The sequence below is a fragment of the Rhamphochromis sp. 'chilingali' genome (assembly GCF_963969265.1).
Source record: "Rhamphochromis sp. 'chilingali' genome assembly, chromosome: 10".
Classification (NCBI taxonomy): domain Eukaryota; kingdom Metazoa; phylum Chordata; class Actinopteri; order Cichliformes; family Cichlidae; genus Rhamphochromis; species Rhamphochromis sp. 'chilingali'.
In genome coordinates this window covers 6467533-6489233 of record NC_137937.1, presented here as the reverse complement: position 1 = coordinate 6489233, position 21701 = coordinate 6467533, and the positions used below count along the sequence as shown (strand labels likewise).

The 21701-nt window shown below is 39.1% G+C and overlaps 1 protein-coding gene across 1 annotated transcript; it reads right to left on the bottom strand.

The window, feature by feature from the left end:
* Positions 1 to 207: 207 nt before the first annotated feature.
* Positions 208 to 21489, bottom strand: cds2 (CDP-diacylglycerol synthase (phosphatidate cytidylyltransferase) 2). Its single transcript, XM_080893529.1, has 13 exons — positions 21293 to 21489; positions 15474 to 15616; positions 14358 to 14454; positions 13546 to 13643; positions 12930 to 13069; positions 11514 to 11572; positions 10348 to 10430; positions 10147 to 10234; positions 9907 to 9975; positions 7854 to 8006; positions 7462 to 7581; positions 7108 to 7211; positions 208 to 3770 (listed from the first exon to the last, which is right to left on the bottom strand). Exons 1-13 carry the CDS (start codon positions 21362 to 21364, stop codon positions 3632 to 3634), a joined length of 1365 nt encoding a protein of 454 aa, XP_080749655.1. The 5' UTR covers positions 21365 to 21489; the 3' UTR covers positions 208 to 3631.
* Positions 21490 to 21701: the final 212 nt, after the last annotated feature.

Here is a 21701-nt window from a genome sequence, read left to right as displayed (position 1 = left end):
GGTGAAAGGTTAGGCATCTCACAGTGGCCCACAAAATACTCCCGACTGCACTGATGCTCACTTGTTTAATGATGGAGTAACTATTACACAGCTGGGTGTAAGGAAGTCAACTAAATGCAACTAAATGGGGAAGAAGCCCAAGAAGGAAGAAACCAGTCACGCAGTAACCACTTTTTTTTTTTTTTTTTTTTTTTTTTTTAAATACCTTTTAATTTTCTCTGAAACAAGACAAAGCACATTTCCGCATCAAAAAGAGTACAGCTTTTCTCTAGACAATGTACAACGCAACACAAACCATTGCACATTTGAATAATTATATAGTGAAATCATATAGCTGTATAATAACTTCAAACCACAAAATATAACACAAGGCAGGAGGGGAGTCTACACAGCATGTGGGACAGACACATCTCTCCCATACATTCCTTTTTTTTTTTTAAATTTCAAAGAGACTGCTTTTTTGCATCCTGCTCAGTCAGGAAAGTGGCACTGTCTTGATAAAAGTAGCACAGAGGCGTATCCAACTGTAGGTGCCCGAAAACAGGGGAAGAAGGAAAAAAAACAACAACAAAAATCAGGTTTCTCTCTGAAAGTGGCATGATTATCTCTTAAAAATGACCTGCTTGTGAGCAAATCTCAACTTCAGGGGTTACTGGAATGTATCAAGCAGCAGTCAGAAAGGGTCAAACCCATCCACCCAGCACAGGAGCTCCAGCTCTCTCTAGTGGCCGTCTGCAACACCAGGCAGTGAAATGGCAGTACAGAGCTGCAGGCTTAAAAACTGTCGAAGGACAACGAGACAGTGAGGCTCAAAAAAACAAACAAAAAAACCCAACAAAAATCACAAGATATCTATTTCTGCTGAGACACTAGCTACCTGGAACCTACTAGAATGAGTTTCCACACTGATTCAAGTCACACTCCACGCAGAAGTGAACATACAATGGCTATCAGGGAAAAGGTTAAATAAAAACACCCAAATGTACTAATAAAGCCACAGCAAGAAAACACCTTTCTGTCATCTCTGCACTTTTTCCTATATGGCAATAATAATAATAATACTTTCAATATTACTCTAAGAAAAATACTAAAGAACACTCAAAATAGTCTTCCTAAACAGCCTCTTAATAAATGTATAATATAGTAACTTTCAAAACGGTTTGCTTAAATAAAACATCTTCAGAAAGACGGAGTAGCTGGATGCAGCACAGAAATCATGAATGGAATGACACAACACAAAGCCATGCCTGGGTTTACACAACGGCTCCTATGGGAAAAAAGGGGGACCCTTTTATAAATTGATTGCCGCAATCTAGATCTGGGTAGCAATAAAGTGCATTGCTTAAAAATATAACTTTTTCTTGGGGGAGGGGGGGGGGGGGGGTATCAGTTCAGAGGAAATTTAAGGTGAAATAAAGCAGTCGTTTACTGTATCAGCTGATTTGTATGGCTAGCATAGAGACATGCTGTCACACAGACAACATAAATATATATTTATATATAAATAATATAAATAGTATGCGTTTCTTACTCTCCATGATCATATCCCTGCTACACTGACTACTGCATGAATGTTCATATTGCTGTTTTGTCCTATGAGTAGACATGAAACAAAACAATGAATGTGTGCAAACACCATCCAAGTCTTTTGTCTACAAGGCTTCTCACCTGAACAATCACCGGTAATCTGAGTGGATTAATTTTCCATCTGTCTGTGAACTTTAATAACCCAGCACAGTGGAAGAAAAAGTGGAAAAGACGAGGATGAAACAGCCAGACAATTCCCACAAATGCATCTTAGCAGCGTATCGCTGACTCAAAGGCCCACTTTATTCCACCAAAATCTGTCTGCAGATTATGAAATGATCAAGAGCATGAGTCCGTGTGTGGCAGGTTTAATAAAAACAATGTGGTGGTCCTTAAACATCCCCAGATTGTGTGTGAAATCAGAAAAGAAGCCAGCTTTAATGAAGTCCCAGCTTTTATATTTTATCGTTAAATCCAATACACACACACACACACACACACACACACACACTTACTTGAAAGTGGCAAAAATAAAAAAAAATTTTAAAAAGCCGCCACTGGAAAAGGGAATGAACTGCAATACGTACACAATAACGGATTGTATTGGCCAAAGTTTCACCCAATGAGACGGCAACAGGCCACAAATAAATCAAGTTGATCAGTCAGTATCGATATGCCGTTTGTGCTGCGCTCAAGCGGTGAAAAACAGTGACATCACAGCACGCACAAGCAGCTGGTGGCAGTGTAGAAACCCTAACTGTGGCACTGTTACACATTCCAGCTGTCAGAGGGAGTAGCCATAATGCAACGATCCCTCTGTACCTTACAGTCAACAAGCAACAGACCACAAAAATAAAAACAAACAAACAAACAAACATGTAAAACAAACGTAGCCAGCTCTATTTGTGACATCATTTCTGCTGAACAGCAACAAGATGATAATGTAGCTTTTATGCTCCGTAAACACAAAACCACCAATAGTTGAACTCAAAGACTTTATGGACCTAAAGTGGACCTGTCCTCCCTCCCTCACTCACATACATACATTAATAACCATGGCTAACCTTTCAAACATGAGGTCAGTGCATGTGCAATCTCTGGGAGTTGTCTGGCTTTAGAAAGCTTCCCCCCCATTCTTGGCTCAGTGTGATATAAAGTCTGTTTATGCGCAGCAGCCAATCAGAACAAAGTTTAAAAAGGAAGGAAGCTGAAACAACTCGTTTCCGAAGATGAACTGAGGAGCTGCAGCAAGGCCTGGGGTAGGATATATAAGGAATTGTGAATCACATAAAGCTACCATCCAAGAGCTGGAACAAAGCATTAGAGGTCCCCTTCAAGTCTAATTTAGTCATTCACCTTTGATTTCGGCACAATAACGTCTTAAAGATTTGGCCAAGCATGAGAGGCTTTGATGAATGGCAGAAAAAAACAAAGACAAAAAATGTACATGGCAGATGGCGATGGTGAATTTAGCCTGACTTTAAAAAAAAGAAAGAAAGAAAGAAAAAAAAGACAACATTAAGATATAATAGAACCATACCAAATATAAAAACATCTATTTATAAATAGAAAAACTCACAATAAAGAAAATTACCCTTAAATTAGAGGGAGGGTGCAGTAGAGTAAGAATACAGTGAGTAACAGCGCTGAGAGCAGTGCATTGAAATAATAAAAAAAGAACAATAAAATATCGACACACATTAATAATAAGGTATATATAGAGGATATTGTGTGTACAGGTAGAAATGTACAGCAAACCAACATTTTGTTTAACAGTGTAACTAGATAGAGGTTGATGGTAATGGAAATGTGTAAAAGTACAGTAATTCACAAACTCAACCTGAAAACACTGGTGTCAGAAACATGATTCACAGACTGTAGGAACACAGACAAGCATGACTCCCACACCCACATGAAATGGAATGACCCAAGGCTGTCGATTTTGTGGTTTTCGGTTTGTTTTTCTTGGATGTGTTCTCGCTCACGCAAAAGCACTGAGTCTTCCCAGAGCTCCAGGGGTGCGCGGGGCTCCCTGGGTGCCGCTGCCCTCCTTTCCCGTCTCTCCCCTCCTCTTAGGGCGAGCAAGCTGTGATTGTTGGCGGCTCTAAGCTGCGGCGGCCTCCTCCAGCGCTGGCAGCAGGCCTTTCTCGGTCAGGTGAGCCTTCAGGGAATTGAAGATGTAGAGCTGCTGATCTGGACGGAGGGCCAAGAGCTGCTGGATCACCTTGGTGGGGTTAGGGCCCCTGAAAGAAGGTGGAGAAATGCTTAGGCACAAATGTACTTAAAGTTTTATCCAGAAACCACTGCCTTTAAAAATAATTTCTAAGAAAAAAAAAGGTGGGGACACAACTTATAAGACTTATTTTAAATGCAGTACAGAGTGCGGACAGAAAAGCAGGTTTGGTGTAGGGAGGGAGTGGGTTGACTCAAAGCCTGGCCTCTGCAGTGTACTTTGGCTTATGGGTCATCTGCTCAACCAGTGGAAATACAGTGAGTTGGTTGATTAGTAACATGTTGATTCGAGACACGATGAGTCTTTCAGAAACTTGCAAAGAAACCACTAAACATACAATTATAGACCAACTAGCATATGACACTTATCTTTTATCAAGTATGACTTTTTTTAATTGTTCTGCAAAGATATTAAGGTTAACAGACAAATGAAAAAGTGTACATTTAAAGTAGTGATCACCCAATTTTTCTTTACCATGTTTATATGTAACAGGAGACTTATTCTATTCTGTACATACAGTAACAGGATATAAACAGTACAGTATGAAAACTGCACAGACCTATTGATTCATGTCAGGTGATGCAATGTGTTATGATCCATGCTCACTGTGTGATTTTTGGTTTGCCTCAGGATTTGTGTGGGTGTATGTGCAGAGAGTGCAGGGATGGAGTCTGCTGATTGGTTCAAGTCTCTGAACTGGACGCCATGATGGACACGACCACCTTAGAGTGTTTTCACACCTGTAGTTCTTTCTTTCTTTTTGTAAACTTGTCGTTTATTTTTTTCTTTTATTGTCTAGTTTGTTTTCACACAGAAAAATTTAACTGTGTTTAGCGAACCAAAACGTGTCCTACGAATCAGCTGAAAATGTTCAGTCTGCTCATAGGTCAGGTGTCTGGGGCAGGAGAAACAAAAGTAAATACAGCAAGAGGGTAGGGCTGTTCGAGATAACGATATGACGATATAAAAACGTCTATGTTTCATTTCACGCTATCGTTTGTTTCGTGGTGTCGCAAAATAAACTGTTTACAGCAATATTTTCTCATCGTTTTGATGGTCACTGTAGTGGCTATATTAATTTATTAAAGTTCTCTCTTTCTCTTATATTTAATATAACCACACTAAGGATGGACAAGCGCCTGTTTTTATGTGTTGTCAATAGCAACAACGACAGTAAAACCATCGCGTGTCCGCTTGTTTATTTTCCACATTAACCTTTCACAATAAAGCTCAAGATCCTGTTGAGACTTTTCAAAATAAACAGAATCACATGAAAAAGTATGCACTGAGAACTGAGAATCAGTGGCATTTAAAAGTTGAGCCTGAGGCTTTGAAAACTTCCGTATCTGTCATGCAAATAGTTTTACTAAATACTGATTATACACTGTAAATTAGAGCTGGGCGATAGAACGATAACGACATGTATCGCGATATAACTTTTACTCGATAGAGAAATTAAGCTATCGCGATAGACCTCGCCGCTCTTGTCCTCTTAAAAAAAATAAAAAATAAAAAAGGTCAGCCAATCCAAACTAAGTAGCGCAGAGCCGAACCAATCACAGCCGCAGCGTCACGTCGCGTGACTTGTTACGTACAGCACAAGTGCCAAGCCGCACGTGTGTTTGTTTGGGAAGCAGCCAGCGGGTAATGGAGCCAGCGCATAATGGAGGAAATGAGTGTGCCGACTAGAAAAATCAACCGAGCGTGACCGAAGAGAAAACAGATGATGGTTCCAATGCCGGAGAGATTGTCGAACGGAAGAGCCAAAGAAGTTCCGTAGTGTGAAGGTATTTCGGCTATTTCAAGTCTGACAAAAAACAGAGTAGCGTGCACTGTAAATTGTGCCGAAAGCAAGTCTGGAAATACAATAAACTGGTGCATGCGTCACACTGTGCGCCACGTTATTGTTTCGGTGAAATGAATTTCTACAATACTGTTAATTCTACTCTCTGCAGTGTTTAAATGCTCACATATACACACAGTTACTGTCCCTCCACACATACGACTCGGTTCTGCTTCTATGCCGCAGCTTTGTTTACTTTTTCCCACCGAGGCTTCTAGACTTCTGATTGGCCAACATTTCTGCACGGTTAGGAATCTAGCTCCACCTGCTGCTTTGGCATGTTCATAGCAGCGTTTTCCTTCATTTCTGCCTTTATGTGTGGACGGGATTATTTTTTTAAAACGAAAACGGAAAATCTCCGTTTTCAAAAATACCCGTGTACGTGTGGACGTAGCCTCAGTCTCTGACTGGAAGCGCTAATTCGTCATTCGGCTTTTGTCAGACTAAAGTAACTGTTAAAACTGTTTGAAAAGCTAAGCTATACAACAAGGAGAGATTGAGAATTTCCTTTTAGTTCTCAGTTTATTTGATATTGACAAAAGTTAGTCAGTTTTGTCTGTTCTTCTGTAAAACAAACTAAGATTTATTTTTAGAATTAATATTTTGTTTCTAAGTGGAATTGACAATTTAGTCTGTTTCGTTTGTTTTATTTTGAAACTTAAACGCTTTAGCGGCTGCCTTTTGTGTAGTTTGCAATATTTGCCTTTATTTATCTGAAAAAGTCTCATGTTCCTTAAGTACATCTACCCTGTTGAACTTATTATGGGAAATAAATATTTAAATAAAAACAAGCTGCTGATTATTTCACATTTTACTTGTGAGCAACGGCACATTTAAATCTTACAAATATAGTTATTTGGCTTATATCGTGATAGATATCGTTATCGCCTGAAATTAAAAAAAACATATCGTGATATGAAAAAATCTCATATCGCCCAGCTCTACTGTAAATACTGAGCACCTTATTGGAGATTAGTAGGAGTGAGAAGCGCTTCGTGTGAATGCATTTGTCTTGTATTTTTAAAAGCTAAGAGTAGCAAGTTATTGTTTGCTGTTAAACATAGAGAGCTAACTGCACAGTACTGCTAAATAAGCCCACCTTAACTAATGTTAGCAGTCACTAAGACCACTGATTCTCCTCATATCACAGATAAATTCATCATTTCTCCTGATCTTCTGTTCCTGGTCTACTTATTAGCCCAATAGGCTATTAAATGTAAGGCTGTGGTCCATGTCTGCAACGTTCACCATATCCACAAAAGTTGAAACTGACAAATCAAGATTTGCAATTTCTCCTGGATGTGCCTTATTCAACCTCACTTCACAGAAACCATCCCTTCAGTCTGTGCAGACGGTGAACATTAGCTTACACTGAACTACTAGGTTTTATTACAAGCTTTAACGCTGCTTAAGCAACATAAAGAGCATGTAAAGGACAAAGACTGACAACAAGCAAGATGAAATACATTATATTATATTTTAAACTTCATAAATATATGCTTACCTAATGAAGCTAGCAATGTAGACATTAACAAATGTGGCCATGAGGTACTGGCAGTCAAATCTGTCCATAATGCCTCCGTGACCTGGGATGGTGTTTGCAAAATCCTGAAAGATGACATACAAGCTTAAAGCTACAAAAGACATGACATTCTGTGCGTGTGTGCGTTTTTAAAAGCCTTGCTTATATGCTCTGTATCTCTTTCAGAGCCTACTCCGTGGTAGGTTCTTTCTCTTTTCCAAAAATGGCCCAGAACAAAGTGTCACAATGGCTTAAGAAACACAAACACTGCTTGATAATCATAGGCCACATCCAACTTATGTGTGGTGAATAGTTTCTGTTGGTCCACATCCATACCTTGATTTTGAAAGCTCTCTTGAAGCCGCTAGCAAAGAAGCCACCAAAGGGTCCCACGATGGAGGCAAAGGAGGAGAGGGCAATGCTGTGGATCTGGAATGGATACAGGCGCACTGTGGTCTGTGGAAACATAGGACACGTTACATCCAATCTTGTTGAAACTCACAACTTGGGCCTGACAGTTTTAATAAGATATTGCCTTGTGTTTGCTCTAGGTGGGTATAAAACTTTGTATACTGTGTTTCAAGCTGTAACAGGCTGTAAGGTTTCCTTTAGCGCTGTTCAATAAAATTCTACAAGCTCTGCATACTTTTAATGTGTTGGTGAGAGGACTGTAAGAAGCCTAAATACTGGCACAGGATGAACCGCAACAAATAGCCACTGAATCTTACCCATCCGGTGACAGACTCCAGCATACTGGGGAGGAAGTAGTCCTGGAGCTGAAACAGCTCTGATGGCTCACAATCCACCTGGAAGCTGTTGGAGTCGTTGTTGAACTCCACCGGACACACAAAGTAACGATAGCCAGCCATGACGTAGGAGAGCTGTGAAGAGAGCAAAGTTATGCTTCAATCGTGTCACTTGTCACCAACTAACTGGACAGAGATCAGAACTGACTGCTTTCCTGTGTTCTCGGCCCAGCCAGTCAGCCTTCCCACATGACCAATTACAAAGGAGTTTGTGCATGCATGTGCACAGTGCCGGCACCAGTAACGCATTAATGTGTCATTAGTATGGAAACTAGACGCTGTGACTGGAGACAACAACAGCTACAGCAAACCCAGTATAAAACTACACTTAATACACCCTCACCCAGCTGAACATGGGCATTTTAAAAAAGCTACCAAAGCCAAAGAGGCTAAAGCTAAAGATATCCAGAGCTCAGAGCAATCAACCTCAGCGTGAGTCTCAGCCACAAACATTTGTGATGAGTGCATGTTTAACTAAGTTGAGACAAACACATTGTGTTTGAAATGATTTGCTTCAGAGCTCATTACGCCCCGGAAATATGACACATACAGAAACTGAAGTGATGAACAATGATCCCCTCGAGGCCTACAGGTAAACGATGGGGTGGCAGCAGGGTTAGAACCGCAGACACCCACACAAGGAAGCAGTCGCAATGATGTTAGAGTGAGAGCTGAGAAGATGCAGCTTAAACATAGGGGTGGGTTTTTATAATCGATTCATCGATTAAAATCGATTCTGGCTTGGATAACGTAAAATCGATTCATTAAAATCCTGAATCGATTTTTTAATATAAATTTATTTTGTCCGAAATGCCAGAATCTCTGGTGACATCTCACAAAATTTCAAGAACCACCAAACAGTAAATGAGAGCAGGTACAGGGATTCTGCACATAGACTTAAAGACACAGCGCGACCCGCGGATCAGAATCAGTTAGATGTCGCCTTTCTCACAGTCGGGGCTGAAAGCAGACAGCTCGCTGATCCGGGTCCGCGCTTTGTGTTCATGCCCTTTATGCGCTGATTCTAAAGCTGTTAGTTTGATCTCTCTCCAAACAATATTGACCGAACCAGCAGCTAAAGAAGATCCAAACGCTTCACATAAACATCGTCATGAATTCACTCTTTTACTGTTTTGCTTCCATTGCGATGCGCAGCTCTCTCTCTCTCCCTCCCCCCCCTCTCTCTCTCTCGAACAGTTTCGCTTTCTTCATTATTCGCTTGCTTGTTACGCACAAGTCTACTGTTGTTTACAGCGCTGTCGGCCGCTGTTTTTTTCCCTTTTACATTCTTCCGAAAAGAAAACCTCATTTCTGCTGTTCAATACTGAACAAATTTAAACTTTTTAATATTATTCAAAATGCAAAATGCTTAGCCGTGTGTCTAATAAAACCGCTGTAACGTCAGAGGTAATGTTCATTAATTAATGGTTTTCTTTCGTTTTTGATGTACTGCAGAATATTTTTATAAAATCCCAGGCCAGGAAAATCACCTTCATGTTTTTCTGTGTTTTATCTTCAGCTACTTTGACACAAAGGCCTCTGCTGTGATGCTCACACCTTGGATAAAGTCTTGCGAGTGTCAGCTTCCTTTTTATAGATACAAAAATATGTAAATGTTCTGATCTGAATTATACTTCTGACTGTCAAAATTTCCCAGATTTAAATCGAATCGAATCGAATTAAATCGAATCGTGGATCGAATCGATTTGGGACCTTGTGAATCGGAATTGAATCGATTCTAGAAATCAGTGACGATACCCAGCCCTACTTAAACAGGCATCTAAATCAGGAAGGTGCGGCTGGTATATGACATGAGGAGAGTGAGTTTTTCTGCCCTACACAGCTGATTTTACTCCATTTAACCATAATTCATTGTGAGATAAATACCACTTTGCATATTCAAGCAGCTCCTACAGAATGCTACACCGCTAAGAGCTAAAAGGAAAAAAATAAATAAATAAAATTCACATCCTACCATGATTCCAAAAACTATGGTGGAGAAGAATCCACCGATGAAGCCCTCCCAAGTCTTCTTAGGCGACAGCTGCAACAGCCAGTATCAAAGAAATCATACACCACCATACAGAGCACAACAGCCTTTAGGTGATTTGCTACATGCATCAATAATTCACAATAAACATTATATTAAAAACATTAAACATTTATGTATTTGCATTCCATGTTTAAGCAGCTTCAAACGTTCAAAATAACCAACCTTGATAAGAGGGGTTCGCCCAAAGAAGAAACCAAACATGTAGGCCATGATGTCATTACAGATCACACAAGAAATGGGCACAATGAACCTGATCACACAAAGAACAGTTTACATGGCAGGTGTATGGATATTTGCATTAAGGTGCAAAATAACTGAATTTTAATTAGATTTAGAGAATTGGATAAGGAGCCTTTAACGTACCAGATCATTCCCTCAAACAGGTTGTGAATGATGAGGTGAGACTGGGTCACAACAATCAGGAGAGTCACATGGGTCCAACCAAACTGTGCAGACGGGCACAAGATCAATGACGTGTAGTTAAATTCATACATTTTTGGACAATGACACAGGCTCTGTAAATTTTGTTTATAATCAGTGTCACGCAGAAGAGTTTTATCTGTATTGATTGTTTAACTAGCGTTTCTCACTTGTTAGTCTATAAGAGCATAACAGGGTACAAATATTTGTTATGTTTTAACCTTGTTGTGAAGCACTTTGTTTTAAATGTGCTATATAAATACAGTTGTATTGTATTGTATTAGTACCTGCTGGTCATGTTTTAGATGGTTTTTACAAGCCTTTGTGTTACCAAAAAAAAAAAAAAAAAAAAAAAACTGTTACTGTGTTTCCATTCGGGTGTTTTTCTTAAGACCACTAGTGTTTCAACATAAACCTGCCCCACTGTAAACACACAGCTGTAAACACACAGCTGTATCCTTTTACTTTGGTACATCGACAACATTATTTCAACTATGGCTGCCCGTCCCTGAGCCTGGTTCTTCTTTCTGGTTCTTCCTGTTAAAAGGGAGTTTTTCCTTCCCACTGTCACCAAAAAAAGACTGTTGGATTTTCCTCTGTATGTATTATTGGAGGGTCTACCTTACAATATAGAGCGCCTTGAGGCGACTGTTGTTGTGGTAAAACTGAACTGAATTGAACTGTGACAAAGACGTATTCAAGATATATGTTGCACTAACTGTTGAGGAAGCCTTTTTTTTTTAACATAATTCAATATTTTTATTGATTCAACTGTAACTACAGCTATTCTTTCATTAGCTTAGATTAAGCAGGTCTGGAGATGATTCTACATGTTGGATTTGGCCTCCACAAAATGGAGGTCAAAGTTGCTCTCAATGCAAAGGAAACAACATTTCATAACCTGCCAACAGTAAAACAAATCTGACAGAAATAGCAGGCACATTAGGTATGGCCAAATCAAAGTGGAATGTACTAGTGGGGGTTTTTTTCTGCAGGATCCGTCTCTGACCCAATTTCCCTTTTACTTGAGGGTTTATATTTTAGCTAGCCTCATGAATAAGCCAGTAGCCTTGAGGCAGGATGCACGGAGTATGCAGGGCAGCACTTACCATGTAAAACTGAAGGCGGTAATGTTTCTTCACCAAACTCAGCACAAACATACAGAAACCTGCAACAACAGGACGACTTATTAAGACACACAGACCGTAAAGAGGAGGAAACCTCCTTAAGGTCATCTTTGGTCAAACTGATTCAATCTAGCTTGACTTATTTCACAGCATGCCTACTTTAGGATGCAGTGAATATTTTTCTTTTACGTGACTGAGGAAACGAGAGGATGTTGTAAAGCAAAGAATATCTGAGAAAATGTGGCCTGAACGGAAGTTGACTCAGACATACTGACGCTGTTGGTTTCCTGGACTCTTCAGACTGACAGTAAAGCTTCTTCAAGCAAGACATTAAGATGTACAGGATGACAAAACTCTGCATTAAATGTCACTTCAAATCACGAGCTTCAGAGCATTTGTGCTCAAAGTCATAACGGGCCATTCAATTGCACCTTAAATCTAGTAGGTAAGACAGTCTGGGTGCTTCCTTCCTCCCCACATCCTGTTTGGCATCAGCAAGAAGCTATAGTAGTAATGTATTACTAACTGACAAAGAAGTACAGGAAGTGGAACATCTAAAGTTAGCATAGTAACTGAAACAATAAGCTTTGAACTAACCAACATATAAAACCTTGAGACTCATTTTTCCATCAAAGCATGCCTGTGTGCTTCCACCAATCAGTCAAGTCCTAGTTTACATCACTTGAAACTCAAATAACATAACTGAATAATATGATATGTATTAATATATAAATTCACTGGTTATAACCAAAAATACCAAATTTGAAGAAACAACCTTGAGAGATATCTGAAATAGAATTACAACACACACACACACACACACACACACACACACACACACACACACACACACACACACACACACACGATGTAGCATTCTAAATATGTACACAGCTTATTGCAACTCAGATTCCTCTTTCATCTCTAATGTATTTATCAAATGCAGTATTCATAACTGTTTTTATTCTATTTTTAAAATGAGCATTTTTTCTATTTATATATGTGGGTTTTTCTGTTCGGCATCTGTTGGTGATAGTAAAGGAACAATTTCATTGTACAGGGAAACATTTTTCTTTACTGTGCATACAACAATAAAACTTTGAACAGTTGAATGACTCATGGAAATATTACTGATTGTAAATGTATTTTGTTGAGTCAGACTGACCAATCACTGACATCTCTTAAAAGAAATTTGACACTTCTGGTTGCTATGACAATGTAAACTGCATCTAATGTCTGTTTATTGATTGTGCACTTATCTCATGTTCAGCAGTTTGTTTTAGTGTAATAAACATTTATTATAAGTCATTACTGAATAACTTGGAAGAATGTTTGTTGTGGGCAGCTGGCATGATGACGTTAACACAGAATCTACAGCAGGACTTTGTGTCTTTCTACCTGTGAGGTAGAGCGCGAAGGAGATGAAGCGGTGGTATTTGCTGAGGATGCGAAGGGGTTCCTCCCTCTGAACCAGTGTGAAGAAATAATCTGTCACGGTCTCACCATAGAAGAAGTAGTTCACACACAGCAGGAAGTACCTGTAATTCAAAGGGTTAGAGTAAATGTACGCAGCTGATGGTGTTGTCACAGCAGCTAATCAGACTCTGAATTCAATATGCCAGCGGGGGGAAAAACACAAATACAAATAAATCAACAAGGCTGACTAACTTCTCTTCATGAAAACTGCAGACAGCTAAAAGTTTACACCTGTACATGGAGAACAGTGTTCCAAGGAGTTTGAGTTTCCTGGCATAGTGAATATCAGGATTACACTACACTATAAACCACTACTGCTACAAATCAAACAGCACTGATGATTCATTGTAATTCTGCTATAATATATAATCTTTAAGATACTGCTAATTTAAAATGGGTTGATAACAAACCTCAGGACATCTGTAACAAAGTAAAAACATGAGACAATACAATAAGAAAGACGCCAACATGGACATTTGCTTTTAATATCCCATTCTTTGTCTTGCCAAGTGAACACTGTGTGTGTCTGTGTCCTCACCAGCTCAATGTCCTGAACCACGGCAGGTCGTAGGAGTGGTACACACTGTAACCAATGGTAATGATTTCCTGGAAGCATTTTATCTGGACACAGAGGACCTGCGTAGATAAAACACTGTGTCAGCAGCACAAAGGCAAAATATTGATAGGACAAACCAGAACGGGCTTTTGGGGTGGAAGAAAACATGGCAAGATCAGTCAAAGTACAGTAGAAGATACCGGTTACTTTATCTGACAGAAATGGATGAATATTCCACAGTCCAATAGTCTGAATGTATTGATGAGCAACACTGTGGATCACACTTGTGTAAATAAGACCACAATAAAACAAAACTAGTTAATAAAGATCATTATTACAACACTGCTGATTCTCCACTGGCTCTGTTAAACCTCTTTGCAGGGCACCAAATACTCCTCTGTGCAGGAAAAACCCTGAGCACAACTCAGTGTGTGTGACACAGTATGGTGTCCTACTGACACAAAATGGCTGACAGGCCTATTTTCAGGGTATTCCCTGATGACGGAGCCAACTATCCTGCAAATGATTAGAGAAACTGGATCCTCTTTAATCCACAATACTATGATTTTAATTTTCTTTAAAAAATAAACTGACTGCGCTGCTTAGAGTAGCTCTGAACATTAACACGTCTTCTATATATACTCAGTGAGAAAAAGTCTGATTCGTAACACGATTCATCTTAACTGAAATAATTTTGTATCAAAAAGCTTAATTTGTCTCAAATCACAAACGATGGCTCTAAAAGTGGAATGACAAGTCAAGTCAAGCAGGACAAATCAGTAGTTTGTACTCACAATCATCATAAGCACCATGGGGCCCAAGTAGATGATGAAGAAGAAGAAGGAGATCATGGCTAGTGTTAGGATGCCTCGCACCCACCAGTTCTTCCATCTGAAGAAAAGACATAAACAATGACACTGGCAAAATGACAATACAAAAAAATTAAAAAAGCAACAAGCGAGTTGTATTTTAAACGTAAGCACAACTGAAAGAGCCTGGGCCAAAACTTTTACTTATATTATGTTATCAAAAAGGCCAAAATCATTCAAATATGTGACGAGGAATTCCTTTGTATGAATCATGACACCTCCACGGTGGCAACGCGGCTTGGCATCCACACGTACCCGGGTATTTTTGAAAACGCAGATTTTTCTATGCGTTTGCACCTTTCGTCCACACGTAAATGGCGTTTTCGGTCACTGAAAACAGAGATTTTTAAAAACTCCTGCCAGGGTGGAGATTTTCAAAAACTCCATTGTTGCATTTACGTTTGGACGAGGAAAACAGAGAAAACGCAGCGTCAAAGGTGTGCGCCTTTTTCACGTCACACGTTATCGTTTCGGTGAAATGGATTTCTACAATAGCGGACTTAGACAATACTGTTAACTTTACTCTCTGCAATGTTTAAATGCCTACATATACAACACAGTTACTGTCCCTCCACACATAGAAGCAGAACTGAGTTCTATGCGCCATCTTTGTTTACTCTTTCCCACCCAGGCTTCTAGACTTTTGATTGGCCAACATTTCTACACGGATAGAAATATATCGCTAACTGTTGCTTTGGCATGTTCCTAGCAGCCTGGACGGGATTTTAAAAAAATTAATTAAAAATTAAAAAAAATTTAAAAATTTAAAAAAACAGAAAATCTCCATTTTCAAAAATACCCGTGTACGTGTGGACGTAGCCTTACATGCAGTCCAGAAAAAACCCGGGGTTCTTGTTTAGGTAGGTGGGTTTAAAATGAGCGCATAGCAACTCACAGTACACAGACAATGGGGGTGTTCGATATCAATAAACAAGACTGAGCGTGTTCCGGCCCTAGGAAGAGGACGCATCTTTACGTTCATAGCTTTAAAACACACTGCAAACAGCTTGCAGTTTATATTTCCTTTGATACTCAGCATACCTTGAAGAGAGTCCAGACAGCGCCTTATTTAAAACCTCAGGGGTGTCGTCAGGAGGGACTGGCACCTCTGGGACACCAGAGTCCACTTTGGACTCACTGTCTGACACCCCCTCTTTTTCTGCCTTCAGTTCATTGTCCGAACCCTGCAAACAGACAAAAACAGAGAAGAAATGGAAGATTTGGCTCTGAAAGGGAAGGAAAACAACTATTCTAATATAACCATAACAGAACATTTAGATATGTGCTGTTTAATCATAGATCACGGATGAACTTAGGAGAGTTTACCTTTTCTCTCTGAGCTATCCAGGAATATGATGCATGTCTGTTTTTTTACATATTTACAGGAGCAATGAGCTGGTGCTGTGATCACGCGATAAAATACCTGGGTAAGTAATCTCTTGGTACTTTTTGCCCAACACTCATATGACACATTTGTGACACATGTGACAAAAAAAAAAAAAAACCCAACACCACCTTTACCCAAAATGGTAACATATGCAACTCTAAAAACTCCCCACCCCACAAACACTTTATTACCATTACTGCATGAAAACCAGGCTGGTTAGAACTAACAGCATGTCAACCTGCACAGATGTTTTCAGTTCTGCCAGTTACTCAGGTTGAGGTGAGGTGGTGGTTGTGAAAACACCACACAATTTCAAAATAACAGTGAAGTGGTTCTTCTCCAACAGTTTCAGTAAAAAAATAAATAAATAAATAAAAAAAACTTTAAAAAAAAACTGAATAGGTGAGATGTTTGTTGGCTGCTGGCATCTGTAATATTTTCCATCTTCACACAGCACCAATGTATTATAAAACTATCAAAAATAAACAATTTAAAAACAAAAACAGTGATGCTAGGCTACTGCTTTAGGAGAAAAAGAGCCGCATATGTGTGTGTGTGTGTGTGTCTGTGGTGATAGTGGGTGTGTAACAAATGGACGGATGGAATATGGAGAGGATAATGCTTACTATTACATACTTAATGCAAGAATATTAAGAAGTCTTTATAATAAGACCTGTTTTACTTTTTAAGATCCGTTTAACAAACGAGAAGAGAGGAAAAAACAGCTCCGACGTGTGCAGGCTTACTTTCAAATAAAACATCATTTTGCAGGTCTATTTGAGTCCCACTTTCAAATAATCATGAAAACTATTTGTATGCAATTATGACTTCAGTCCACTTCAGTGTGCTGTCATCTTGTTTTCTCATCAAGCCGCAGGCAGAAATCAACCATCCAGCCCTGAGCATAAAGTAAAATTGCATCAAGTGTCCAAAACTACATGTATCGTGTCTCTCGCTCGTTCGCAAATCCTTAAATACATGTGGACGAATCGCCTGATACGCGCAGATGACATCGCATGCCCACATGGAGTTTTGAGACTAATTTAAAGCTGTCAGCTTCACACAGATCCGCAAATGTAAGCTGCGTTTCAGTCCCAGTGTGAAACAAATATGTACAAATCATTGCTTGTAACACATTTGCAACACTTTGAGACATATTTCCCTCCATATCGAAAGCATACTTTTTGTATGTTCACGTAAGTATCAGAATGGCAGATTTAGCACCAGATCCCCCGGCTCCGATGTACAGATACCTCTGGCTAATGCTTAGTGTTCCGAGTTAAGATAAGATAAGATAAGATAAGATAAGATAAGATAAGATAAGATAAGATAAGATAAGATAAGATAAGATAAGATAAGATAAGATAAGATAAGATAAGATAAGATAAGATAAGATAAGATAAGCTTTATTAGTCCCACAGCTGGGAAATGTGTTTCGTTACAGCAAAAGTGCAAAGTTATGTAGCAGAAATTAGAAAACACTGGAATGCAATAAAATAAAATACTATATACAATAGAATAAAATAGAATAATATAAACAATAGTTTGGCTCGTGGCTGGTAACTAGCTTTCTGGTCTGGGTCCATTAGACTCTCTTTCGTCTGCAGTAGCTACCACTATAAACATACTCTTCTTTTTCTCACTCAAACTTCTGCAACAAACTTTGTGCTGCAGATGTTACCGTTTCTCGCTGTAGCGCACACACACCGCAGAAGCGTAATCCCCTTTCTTTCCCGAGAGAGATGGATGGATGGATACTAAATGTCCGTTAGTGAGTTATTGTGCAAGAGGAGAAATACAAAGCAACAGAGCAATGTTTTCTGAGAAGTGGTTTAGAGCGAACAACAAATTTTGCTCAGGGTGCGTCTGTGTGGAAAAAAAGCAGGAAAAAAAAAAAAGCATCGGCTTCATCTGAGATGAACATATTATGATTAATGGACTGTCAGTGTACAGTCGTGTGTGGGAGGCTAAACACTGCTCCAAATCATCTCCATCCATATTGTTGATTTCTCAAAACCATCTGTTTGCTAATGAAGGCCTGCCTACAACACTGACTGATCTTTATCCCCCCATAGCGGCAATGCTAAAAAATATGGATGGTTAGAGCTCCTGTGCCAATAATAGAGAGGGTTTTTTAAGGCAGTTTGTTCTTTCACTTCTCATTCATCCCCTGCTGCCCTCTCTGCTGCTGGTGACCAAATAAGGCTTGGAGTTGACACATCAGATTCACCCAGCAGATGGCTGACGTGGTTTTGTGACGCCCACTTGGTCTCACATTCACAATTTGGCAAATAATCCATACTACAGCTGGATATTTATTAGATTAAAAACAAACAAATAACAATGTGTCTTTAAAAAAAAATCTGCCCGTATACTGGACGTTTACATCACCAAATATTATATTAGTCGGGCTCCGGCTTTAATACATAATAATACTTCTTGTTAGGCATGCATCACTCAAATATTGATATCAGTCCAATATGAACTAGCATGATGAGACGTTTGGTTACATGTTGGTGAGATGTTCTATTTAATTCAGTTTCACTTTGTTCTACATTTACTTAGCCACAGAGACAAGATATAGATACCTTAGCGTAAAGTCTGCCAAAACAGTGAGGACGAGACATGAACAATATCAGGCTCAAAACACGGATTTGGTAACTTTATAAAAGAAAATGCAGCAAATAAATATATCTTAGAATATAAATTGACTAAATCTGAATGATCAGTTAAATGATAAATGAAAACAGGACCAAAATAAAAAGTATTAAAAATGTATTCAGCGAATTTATCTTCTCTAGTCTAACTTCAGCACTGTGTGATATTTAAAGTCATAACAGTTTCTCCTTTCCTCATCTCAGTCTAAGTGCACCTCATTTTACTGCTCCTCATACAAGTTACAGTAGCAGTGGAGCATCCAGGAGACAAATGAAGTCAAATAATATTAATGGAGTTGGTTGTAACAGGTTATTAGATGCAATAAATACTTATAAGTAACACTGAAGACACACAGACACACAAGTTAGAGAGCAAGAACGACTTATTTGAGCTTTTTACACTAATATCACACCAGTGCTCCTCTAATTTGATATTCTCCATCTGCCCACGCCCCAGGCCAAGGTCTCTGTATCTGAGTTTGGTAAGTAACCCTACTTTTTCTGTTATTCAAACCAACATATTAACACTAAAAACTTGGTTCAAGATAAACAGTTCCTGTGAGCAAGAACTTCAAGTAGAAAAGTTTCTAATAACAAAACGCTGCTCTGTTAAGTTTGCAAGCTTTTTAAGAGAGATTTAATCCAGAGGTTGAGGATCGCATGTTTCTGTTAATGTTGTGAACAAAATAGTGATTCCCTGATTGGCTGCATCATGTTTGTTACAAGTCAGCCAAATATATATTAAAAAACATTGTATGTTTTATAAGACTTAGAAAATTTAATTAAGTTCCCTTCAAATTATATGAAACAGTCACTAGTGTGCACTGCCACCCAGAAGTCAAAACCCAGGAGACGAATGCAGAAGCACACACAAGAATCCACATACACACAGGCCCATTCTCCTTTTCCTGGTTTCTATGGAGACAATATCCGTCATTCAGGATGCTTGAGTTAAAAATAGACGCTCCTTTCACATAAACACTTCTTCCCTTTTATGCTGTCTTGCACATCTGGGTTTGTTTTTTCTTTAATCTCTAACTGATTAGAAAAGGCTGCTTCTGTCAGCCATAAAAGGCCATTTTTATTTGGATCTTATGGTTTTCGTGCAAAGAGGAAAGCGATTCCTTCACAGGGAGGCAGATACAAAAGTGCAGGCTTGTGATCTAGCTTCACCATGCTGGAAAGTAGCCAAAGTAGACAACTGTGATCAAACAGTTTAACTCTACTGACGTCATCAAGACACTGCAGCTATACCATGAGGTTATGTAACCTAATCAAAGACTGAAGCATTCATGCACTTGTGAACTGAATTTCACTATATTTCAAATTATGCAATCCACCATAAAACTACCTCAACAAAAGTAATTTCATCAGCTAATATAACTGTCTTTAGAGCAACTTTTTCTTTAGTAAATTGCGTGATATTACACAGAGTTACAAATGTTTGTCCACATGTGCGCCTCCACCAAGCTAGACTTTTTCAAATAAACCCTGGTTCTGCTCAGGCAAACTACTGATAAATAGTTAACTGCAAATAATCTGGTTGGGTATTCTGTATTGTCAGTGTCAATTTCTTTTATTTCAGCAGAAGTGGACATAAAATGGATACTTTTGTATCAGAATTGTAGCATTATTATTATTATCGAAAATAATACAAATTATTCACCTGATTGCACAACTGCAAGCTCAAGGTCATGAGGTAGGCTGCTCTTAAACAAGTCATGGCAAAAAAGTAAATAATAAAGAACACGTTAAACCAGTCACAGTGCGCTTCCCTGGAAAATTACATTAGCCTGTGTGGCTCGCTGTGAGGATGTCACTAATGCTTCCACTACTTTCTCCAACTGCTTTCAGCTACTCTCCAATTTTCTGTAATTATCTCGTCCTAGATATCCACACGTCTATCACCACGCCCCTTTCTTCATTCAATGCCACGCATCGTCCATGTTGAACTCATAAATGTTGCTTTTATTTCCCCTCACACTGACTGAAACAGCTTAATAACAGTTTGTTAAGAGAGATTAATTATAATATCGTGCTACCCATCAGTCTACGACGCGAAGCAGTGGTTGTTAATGTAACTACAGCTACTAAACACTTTAGCCTAGCAGGGCTCGCGAACATCATCGCTATCGGTCATATCAAACCAAAATTTACAAATATAAATAAATAAATACACAAACAAAATAAAACGTTTAGCTTAACGCTGCTGCTGAACATTTAGCATCGGTGCTAGCTCATAAAGGGCCAACATGGAGACCTTCATCGCTTATTTACCTCTGTGTGCAACGGCGTATGTGGCTAGCTTGCAGCACGCCTTACAAATCTATGTTTATTATTTTTGGATTTTCTGGTAGACTGCTTAGCATTCAAGAAAAAGCGTCTTCAAATGTATTTAAAGGGTTTTTGTTGGACAAGACCAGCTGCTATACACATCGGCATAACGTAGGTGAAAAGGGCAGCTCCAGAATCGATGAAATTTTAACTTTTGCATTTGGTTTGCTGTTGTTTTCGCAGCGGACGAACACACAGGAAGACGGTGTGTACCACCAGCCAATCAAGTTTAAAATTTGAGTAGTTTGGCGGATGGTTTGTATAGCGTCTTTCAGATGCTTTTAACAGCTTTTACGTTGTAAGATGTGGTTATAAGAGTAAATTGACGACAGCCTTGTAAAACTTAAACATGCCTTATTATTCATTCTAACATGACCTTTCTTAGTCACACCAGTCACAGTGTAACGGGAATTTCAAATCGCTCGGTGGCTAGTTAGCGTCAGGACCGCTAAATGGCAGGACTGAGTCCAAGCTAACGTTACCTTGTCCTCTGACGGCTGCTGCTGAAACGTAGGGTCGCTGTCTTTGGGTCCACGGTGCCTCAGCTCTGCCATCTTAGCGGGTCGTGACCTGACGACAACAGCGAAGGTCCTGCGGCTCCCACAAACAACCTCTTTGTTTTTTGGAGACTGACACCTCCTCTGCTAAGCTGCTAGCTAAATTTCTGCAAACAACACTTTCCACCCAATTCACGATCATTCACTTCCTGTTTTCAAAATAAAACTCCATATTGACTACCCAACATAATGCTAACATGACATTAAAGAATCTTATTTTAGAATAAATATTAATGGTAATATTACAATTCATGCAACATGTAACTCTTTCGGGATTGCTTCAAGAAACTGACCATTTATTATTCTTTATGTTTCTTTCGTCTTTACTGACAGT